General features: G+C 36.8%; 1 protein-coding gene across 1 annotated transcript in view; it reads right to left on the reverse strand.

Moving 5' to 3' along the window:
* Positions 1-1,066: 1,066 nt before the first annotated feature.
* LOC121321260 (DNA polymerase theta-like) overlaps positions 1,067-9,887 on the reverse strand; it is a 29,866-nt gene continuing 21,045 nt past the window's right edge. The window contains exons 8-21 of the mRNA XM_041260161.1: positions 9,627-9,770; positions 9,344-9,534; positions 8,873-9,113; positions 8,272-8,465; positions 7,532-7,669; positions 7,194-7,368; positions 6,876-7,002; positions 6,535-6,647; positions 4,171-4,355; positions 3,843-3,954; positions 3,327-3,451; positions 2,537-2,693; positions 2,294-2,400; positions 1,067-2,030 (exon numbers count right to left, since the gene is read on the reverse strand). Coding sequence (XP_041116095.1) covers positions 1,917-2,030; positions 2,294-2,400; positions 2,537-2,693; positions 3,327-3,451; positions 3,843-3,954; positions 4,171-4,355; positions 6,535-6,647; positions 6,876-7,002; positions 7,194-7,368; positions 7,532-7,669; positions 8,272-8,465; positions 8,873-9,113; positions 9,344-9,534; positions 9,627-9,770 — 2,123 coding nt within the window. The 3' untranslated portion in view covers positions 1,067-1,916. The remainder of the gene's footprint in view (positions 2,031-2,293; positions 2,401-2,536; positions 2,694-3,326; positions 3,452-3,842; positions 3,955-4,170; positions 4,356-6,534; positions 6,648-6,875; positions 7,003-7,193; positions 7,369-7,531; positions 7,670-8,271; positions 8,466-8,872; positions 9,114-9,343; positions 9,535-9,626; positions 9,771-9,887) is intronic.

Consider the following 9,887-nt stretch of genomic DNA (forward strand, 5'->3'; position numbering starts at 1 on the left):
TTGGTGGTGTTATACTACCGTAGTATCAACCCGAAGAATCGACCAAACATCGTGTCACGTATACATTTTAAATAAACAAAAACAAACAAAAACGTTTTTTGGGGGTTTATTTTGGACACTTCTCACGCCCTCATTTCTTTAGATTGCTTCGCGTGCCCCCTGTTGAGAACCACTGGGTTAATAATAATAAGCTACTAGAACACTTCATATTAACTGTTCGTGTATTGAGCTGTTGTGAATTAAAGATTGCTACATGACAAGCTTGGATTCTTCTCACCCAAACTAAGCTGTATTAAGAACAATCAGAGTTGTTATAATAGAGGAAAACACTAGTGGAGGTTTTGAGTAAATTGTTGATGCTCATAACATCGATATTGTAACACCTGTATGTATATACGTATTTAAGGAAAAGGTGTTTCAGTGGTGTATGCCTTTTTCAGTCGCTTTCAGAGTCGAAGATTATTTGCCTCATTCGCTTGGTTGGTGTTGGATGATTTAACAAATCTGCCTGAGAACATTTACAAAGTGCCTAAAAGCCACGAATTCTGTGTGTCAAGCGATTTAAAACGAGACATTGTGTTTGAAAGTGGTCGGGGTGCACATGAGCCAAATATGGGTCAAAGGTCAAGTATAACCTTCTAGAGACGAATATGCCATTTTGACGTCACCACTGCATTATTATGCCTTTTTTCGAATGGCTCGGGATGCAACTATAGCCTTCACCCATAATTTATATATATATATATATATATATATATATATATATATATATATATATATATATATATATATATATATATATATATATATATATATATATATCTATATAAACACACACACACACACACATTTTATTTTTAAATGAAATCCTTATAAAAACATAAAATAAATTAACACACCCAACTGCTGAACTTTCACTGGCTTGCAGAGACATGAACCCCATTCATTTCTTGATGGGTTACATTTTTAATACATTTCATATTTGCACTTCTCCCAGCTGTTCATGCAGGAAGTAATGAATGCTCCAAAACAAGATTCATTGTTTAAAAGAGCCTGCTTGTTTCTCACTCTAGTGCTTTGAAATGATTTCAATTGATTGAACTGTGTAATGTACTGTATGTTATTTAAAGCAATGTTAACCCAAGGTTGACGCCAAAATCATTATATGTTAGCCCTGTTAAAAACAATACAGTAAATAATTTAAAAAGTTAAAGAAAATGCGTGGGTAGCCATATGCTGTTAAGGGTTTATTTAAAAACAAACAACAACAAAAATAAAAAAAAAACACATCTTGCAGTTTCTACTTTATTTCTTTTTTCAATTACATACAGTACAAATAAGAATTTCCATAAACAGAAGTCATTTATAGGCTATGAACAGTTCATAGTTTCTACTGATATGTGCATGGAATTAGAGATTTTCAAGATTTAAACATTCTGTTTTTTTGAAAAAAGATTTCATTATTTTTGTTTTTATTTCATATTCATGAATGGCACGTATAAAACAAAGCATATTACCAGTATTTAGCACTTGTCATCTGTAAACATTTTTGTATTATTATTTTAAAAAATCTCTATTATACAATAATTAACAGACATAAACTCTTTTTAATTATTTTGTGACAAAGACACAAGTGAAAACTGGGCATTGTTTTAATTCCACATCGATAAAACTATTTTAAAAAAGCTACAAAACATTTAGGTTCAAGTATTTCAGGTACTCGTTTTAACCTTAAATTGTGACAAGGCAAGATAAAAAGGCCTTGGTTTCTGTGCAGTGTTGCTGTTTGAAGCATTATTCTGATCATACAAATGTTAGATTTATTTCCATTCACCTTTTTAAAAGATACATACCAATAAGCATGCACAAATACATTTTCAAACACCACCTTCTGTAACTCAGAATCATGGTCTGACCTAAACATCCAAGTCTTGTAGGCTTCCCCAACTTGGCCCTACTTTGACCTTCACCCTGAGTTTTACATGTAGCTTAACTGCTCTTTCCATTTCTTTCTTCACAATCTGAGCTACCTGTAGGGAAATACATTATTTTGTGTGTAACAAAGCATATTGAAAGAAAGAAAAACCATATACTTTATTAAAACACTGCTTAAAATGATTTTAGCTATAAGAAATCAACAACGTCACATGCGTTACTTGGTCACCACTTTGTAGACAGACAGCTATAATATACAGACTGTAGGAGACCATGAACTAATCTTCTAATATAGTAAATCAATTCAAATGCAGACAAGCACTACATGGGTATAGACAGTACATGGGTATAGACTCACCTGTATTATATCATCCTCTGCAACCTCGTAAATGAGCTCATCGTGTAGCTGGAGAATGAAAAATGCACCGCTGCTAGGACGGCAGCATCCCCTTTGTCGTCGTCGCGCTGCAAAAAATAAATAAATAAATCAACATATTATATGTGGAAATAGGTGATATTTTTGAATAGTTGCTGCGTTAACGGGTGAAAGCGAGTCGAGTCAAATATTAAAAAATTCACATACTGTTTAAAAGTTCACTACCTGCTCTGTCTGGCTGCACCAGGCTCTCGGGGTGTTTGTGTGACTTGACTGTGGATGGGAAGGTTTCCTCTAAACGTTTCTGAATGCTCACAGTTGCTGTTTTTACAATATCTGCTGCAGAGCCTTGAACTGTGGTGTTCACAGCCTGACGTTCAGCCTTAAGAGAAAACACAAAAACTATAAAAAAAAAAAAAAAAAACTGCCTGCTCTTGTTCTCCAGACATTTTATTTTATGTCAAATAGGCCACAAAACCGCAGTTGACAAGCATTTCAGACACACAATTATCATGATCTAGGAAGCAGAATTGAAAGCATTATCTAGCTTAGCTGGTTGGCTCATTTCGCTGTCATTGTTATTATTATTATTTTTTATTGCCCTGTTGGTTCAGAGGTGTCCTTCAAAACAATATGCTCTCGGACATATCCTGTGGTTTACAATACAGAACAGAAGCTAGAAATGATTACATGCAACAGGGTTCGTGTTTAGCATCAGACCAATAATATTCCTGACCAGAATTCTTATGTTTAAAAAAACAAAAGAAAAAAAAAACACAACAGCAGCAGCAGCGCTAACAAAACATATTGTCCTTAAACTTCACTTACTGCCACAGCAGAAAACGAGTTTGGCTTCTGAAAGTAGTAAACAATTAGACTGCAAATGTTAAGATAATATGTCTTGAACTCCCCATTTCAGGGACATGTACATTTGTATTACCCAAAAATAAATTCTAAAAAACAAGCATGTCAAAAGTGTTTTGTCTTTCTTTATCTTTGTCTCTGGAAAACATACATGAGCTCTAGAATGGACGTTTGGGTCCTTGATTGCTGGTAGAAACCTCTTTCTCCCAAGGATGGTCTGAACAAAGCCATTTTTACCACAGTTCTTTACAGTCTCTCGTAAGAAATTCTGGATTCCTAGGATAAAACACATCAAATTAAAAAATATTAAAATTAATATCCTAATTTACACTGGTGTTTTATCCCACTTTTATAATAGGCCCAAACTTTGTCCATTTGACCTAATACAGTTTCCTATGTCTCTCAAGTGGTTTTGGGTCCCATAAACTGTATTTAAATAGTACCTAAATTAGGGACACAACAAGAAAATAGCACTGTTCACAGTGAAAAATGTGCATCTGCATTGGTTCAATACTGCCACTCATCTAAAACATCTTTAACAACATTGGTAATATAAATAAAACAAGAGCCACCACAACTGAATATGGCTTCCTGCAATGTTTGAATTTCATTGATTTAGGCTAAAGAATAAACTAAATATATTCTCAGTTTACAACCAAATCCTTACCTGTGTATCTGGATTTGAATGTTTCAATATAACATGCAGCGTCATTCTCATCAATACCCATCTGCTCTCCAAGAGACTTTGCTCCCATGCCATAGATAATCCCATAGCAGATCTAAGAGAACAGAACACAGAACAAATCTAGAAATACCACACTTAAGAAAAAAGGTTGTTATAGACTGCATGTTTCATCATATAAAAAAAACATTTTCACAGGACATAGAAGTCAGTAGCAAATCTGGCCCTACTGTATATACGGTACCTATACGCTGTTGTATTTACCATTAACTATGTTTTGAATGCTTTGGTTCATATTGCTTTAAAAGAAGACCTGTTTTGCTTGCTGTCTTAGAGTGTCCCCCACAGACTCTGGTTCGATCATCTTCCACTCAGCTGCGATGCTCTTGAAGACATCTGCCCCACTGTTCAGGACCTGGATAAGCCTGCGGTCCCGGGAGAGGTGGGCCAGGATCCGCAGCTCCAGCTGGCAGTAATCTGCAGCCAGGATTAACCCCCCTTACACAGAGACAGAACAACGCATTGAACACATGAGGGAGGCATCAACACAATTGACAATGTTTCCTTTGTGAAACTTAAACGGTGTTCAGCATTTGGGTATTACACAGTAAATGTATGCTGCTCATTGTTGTGTTATTGCAACACAGACACGGACAATAGCATTGTTTTTTAAATGTACATGTTAGGGTTAGAAATAGGTTAGATTCTAGAATTAGCTAGTGCAGTTTGCTGTATAAATCTAGTACTAACCTATTTTGAGCTGGGTAATCTAACTTCTGACTTTGTGTCCTTAAGCTAATAGATTATGCATAAGCATCTTCATTTTGAATGAGCACTTCAACCTGTTATATAATTTTTGCTTTAGCAAAAGATACTGGTTCAACATTAAGACTAAATTACACCACTTTAAAACAAGGACACAAATTTTCACTCCTTGTAAGGAATTAATGCAAACAGCAGATGAACAGCAAATACCAGTAGCATGTACTGTTACTAGCTAAGGCTGCAACCCAACAGACACCATGTGACAAAATGAACAGAATCTATACTTTAAGTATCTTTCGCACCACAGGCATGACAGGAGCAACAGAGTGATGCGAAATAAATATGACTGAATTCTATTTATTGCAAAATGACAGAGGAAATAATAATGCTTTTCGTGGAAAAATACCCAGAGCTTTAAGGCAAAGGTCATAACAATTATAAATATTTGAAAGACAACATATGGGAGTCCATATCCATTAACAGGATAAGCCTGCTGCGTATGATTTATTGTCATACATGTTGAAAACAGTCAGAGAAGACACTCAATTTCCCACATCATGTTGTGTACCAGCGTTGATCATAATTTTGTCAATAGCAATTTTTAAAAGTTTTACAGATCTGGTAGTCTTCAATTCTGTTGCATCGCCTTTGTGTGGCTTCTGGTGTGCATGGTCATGTCTCTGTGAAAGTATCTTGTCACCCAGTGAAAAATCGCATTGCGTCTTGTGTGTGGCAGCCTTTACTAATGAAACGTAATAACTACATGGGAGTTTCAGCTGTTTAGGCATGAACAATGACTGCCAATAACAGTTGATCCACGTATACGTAAGGGTAATATGTAGGTAAAATGATGAGCAGGTGTGCTAAACTTCTACATTGGTCAGCAAAAATATATTCTATGCTGTCCCTGACATTGTGTAATGGCCACAAAAAAGGCTATAAAAGCTATCCCGCCTTTACATCAAGGGACAGTGGCAGGAGGAAATAAAATCGATACAATCCCCTTTCACCAATGCAACCAGCTTGTTGCAAAACAAACTTTTTTTCTTCCCCAATAACATCCAAACATTTCATTAATCTTATACATGTGAAATAAAATAAAATTTTGCTGCTTGTTCAGTTCTTGTACTTTATCACCAATAAAACACATATTCCCCTTTTAGATTTTGGAAAACTGAGTTGCTTGGCTATGCTGCTAAGAGCATTACCCATTCTTTGTTATACTTGATCACTGCTGTCTGCAAATGTTGGCTGAGTTCTGACCATCTTGTCTTATAGCTGGGAAAACAGGCAGAATTCCAATCCATTATACCGGTACTACACTCAAAACAGAGCCATGTGATGAATGAGTGATATGATCCAGGTGGACAGCATACAAAAAACAAACTGTGGAAACACTAGCTGACAGAAGTTACATGGAAAACAGATGACTAATCCATAAGCCACCTTCTAGTCCCACTGTCTGCATTTCTGATATATTTCTTTTAGTTAATAGGTGAACAGGCATGACCCATATTTTCCAGTATATAGAAAACTATCTGTGTGAAATGCTAAATCAAATAAAAGAAGGATTGTGATTAAAATATACGCAGGTAATCTAGTCTACGCTTTTGGGTACCTCTGCATTTTTCAAGATCTGATTTTGGTGGGTCCTTCTGTCAAATTCCAAGGAAATAACTAATGACAATACTATGTGCCCAATTAAGAATGGAATGAAAAACACTTCTCTCAGTAAATAAAGCAACAGTAATGTATTTGTAGCTGTTGACATACCAGTCAATGTGTTTGCTAAAGTGACCAGATGACCCTGAAACTGTAGTCTTGCAACTCAGTATTGAAAATAAATAAACAAATTTGAGGTTCTGAAAAGGAAATTCACATTTGAAGTCTATGAACTAGAAATGACCAATACCTGGGAATGGAACAAAAGCATGCCTCATGCTGACAGAAAAAGACACCCCTTTCTCTGCCAATGCCACTTGGGCTTGTGGTACAAAGTGGCGAGAGCTCCGTGGCTGCCTACCCCTTTAAAAAAACAAAACAGAGATTAGAATTTACACTGCCACCCGACAGTAAAGAGACGCCAAAATACAGTAGTACGATGTCATGTTATCCATGCAATACATCTAAACAAACATGCCCTTGACCCTGCAAAAGTAATGAACTTGGCAAAAGCTAAGCTAAATTAGGTCTGCTGAAGATTATTTGTATTGATTCTGGTTACAAAGGTTTATAGCAGTTTATATAATATACCTTTGTTTTGAAGGAAAGTGACTTCCTCGTTCCTGGGAGGGTGGGGACTCTACTACAAGAGTCGGCATTTCAATCTCAAAATCCTTTGGAACATTTTGGATATTGGGTTCGGTGAAGCTCACTCGTCCTAAAATATAAAATTGATAAATATGGAAAAACTGTACCCTACAGAACACTTTGGCTAAAACTGTGGTAAAAAAAACAACAAAAAACTAACTTGCATCATATGTACAGTATTGTTCACCGAGTCAGGCTGCCAATGCAGACTATACACCAGACACTAAAAATACTTTTTTTTTTGTACTACTAGTACTATACCTGTTGCTGTATGTGTCTGTGAGATGGGATATATCCTCTCCATTCCCAGCTGTAGGTGCATCAGTTTCTCTCTCTGCAGTGGAAATACCACTTTGGTCATGGCATTTGTTATTCTCCGCCATTCCAGAATTAAGCCTGGTAAAGGATGAAGTGGCTTCAGTTTCTCCAGTACATCCTAAAAAAAAGTCATATTGTTTAACAGATACAATTACTGGCAGTATTAACAGTAGACCTATTGTACTGTATAAGAAAGCAGTCTATTGTACAAACAGTACACTTACAATATATTTTTAACTTTTAATGGCCTGCGTAACTTACATAGTAACCATAACAAATACCTTCGTAGTGCTGAACTGCTTTGCTAATCTGACTCTGTTTCCATTAACTGCCATTCTCCTGGTATAACCCAGAGTCTTCTTATTCATCTGCCCATTTGTGTCCCCATTGGGTGGTAGTTTTAGCTCCAAAAAAAGAACCTGCAATTAAAAATAATAAATGAATACATTAAAAATGCTTATCTGTCATTAAGGAGGCAGTGTGGTCCAGTTATTAGTCCAGGGCTTGTAACCAGAAGGTCACCGGTTCAAATCCCACCTCTGCCACTGACTGATTCACTCACTGTGTGACCCTTAGCAAGTAACTTAACCTCCTTGTGCTCCATCCTGTGGATGAGATGTTAAATCAATATCCTATTATAAGTGACTCTGTATATAATGCACAGTTCACAGCCTACCTCTGTAAAGCGCTTTGTGATGGTGGTCCACTATGAAAGGCACTATATAAAAAGATTATTATTATTATTATCATCATCATATTTACAGCCCAACAGTGACCCCTGATGTGAATGACTGGTACAGCGGCTGCCTTGCCACAGCTTAGTCCTGCTTTAGCAGCATGTGATGATACAGTACAATCATTGCAGAATAGAGTAATTTAGAGTGGCGTTATAAACCATGACTTCCTTACATGTCAAAACCCCCCTCATCACTAAGCAAGACAAGACAGTGTGGACCAAGACTGCTTTGCAGCATGTACTCATGGCAACAGAGGAGTTTCTACACTACAGTACATCTCTTACCTCTGCAATGTCTTCGGGGCTCGTGAGTGAGAAGCTGTGTCCTGCCAACTGGTATGCCTGAGACTCCAGGCTGCTCAGCTTGGCCTGCATGACATGTTTCTGAGACTCACACTCCGCAGTGCTGAACCCAATCCCATTCAGCTCAAGAAGCACCAGGCAGTACTGATTTGGCATCTCCACATTATGAAAAACATCTGATTATATAATACAAGGAATAATGTTTTTATCAGCGTCACCAGAAAGCCTGAATTACAGCCTTTACTTAAAATGTTAGTGCGTTTTTACTAGTTGGAAAACATTTTAACAGAATAAAAAGAATATTACTTATGCCCCGAATTGCAGTTATAAACTGGTGATGAACTACAATGGTTGTTTCACGCAGAGTTAAATACATAGATAACTTTACAAAAGTGGTAGTGTAACAGTGATAAAGGCATTGCTGCTGCGTGTTCTTTGGCAATAACAAAATTCCCTTGTTCCTCCAGTCTCTGGCTTCATTTACTCAGGAGTTTCAATATTATTGAACCACAGCAATTCAATTACCCACTAATTATATTACATACGTATAACGCAAATTATTATTACGAGGTAAAAAAATCACCTTTTAAACTATCCTTTTCCAACAGGACACTCAATTGATTCATGGTGCTAAACACCAGCACAGACTCAATGCAGGCTCTGTAGCGTCCGGAGTGCTCGGAATCAGCCCTGATCCCCAGGCTCTGGATGCCTTGTCCTGGTCCAATCCCTTCCAGCAGTGGCAGTTCCTGTGGTACAAAGTTGGTGACCATATTGTGGAGGGTTCGTTCCTTTGAGCTAGGATCCAGCAACCAACAAGCGATCTAAAGAAAAACAAAATATTCAAAGTTGAAATGATCAGGTCCCTCCAATCCTGTTTGCACAAGGATGTTTCTAAATAGCAGGACAGTATACTTTGTACATTTATTTAACATTTTATAATTAAGATTCTGAATCAAACACATTTTTTAATCATTACTTACCACATTATGCTAGGGAAATTATATAATAGGAACAACAACACAAAAATTAGGAAAACAAACCAGTTTCAAACCTTTGGATCTTCAAAGTTTCCCTCCAAAGGGAGCCTGCATGCCAGCAACAGTGCTTTGTATTGTTGTTTAAAATCATATGTAATTATTGATCTCCCAGGAATCAAGGTCAAGCAGAACTGAACTTGTTTCAGTCTGTCCTTTACTGTCAAGTTCTGGTCAAGAGGTGGAGGGGCTAAACTGGCACTTATATCTGTAGAGAAAGCAATGTTTATGGTTACTCTTATTCAAAAGTACAAAGCACTTTTGTAATCCCAATAGGGAGTCTGTCAAAGACATCCCTACCTGTGTTTTGTTGTTCATGCTGGAGTGAAATGTAATAGGCATCCTTCCCTCCCCAGCACACAGACAGTCCTGTGACTACAAGATCTTCATTTCCTTGTACTGGAAATCCATCTTCTTTTGATGTACTTCTCTGGGTAGCACGTGCTTTAAAAATGATATATAAATATGTTAGGCATTGGTGTTGACAGGCACTTTAAATGACAGGAAACAATTTAAAACTGTTTTCAAATGACTTAATGCTTGGTTCTTTGAATAAATACA

This window comes from Polyodon spathula, chromosome 9 (genome assembly GCF_017654505.1).
Source record: "Polyodon spathula isolate WHYD16114869_AA chromosome 9, ASM1765450v1, whole genome shotgun sequence".
NCBI classification, from domain to species: domain Eukaryota; kingdom Metazoa; phylum Chordata; class Actinopteri; order Acipenseriformes; family Polyodontidae; genus Polyodon; species Polyodon spathula.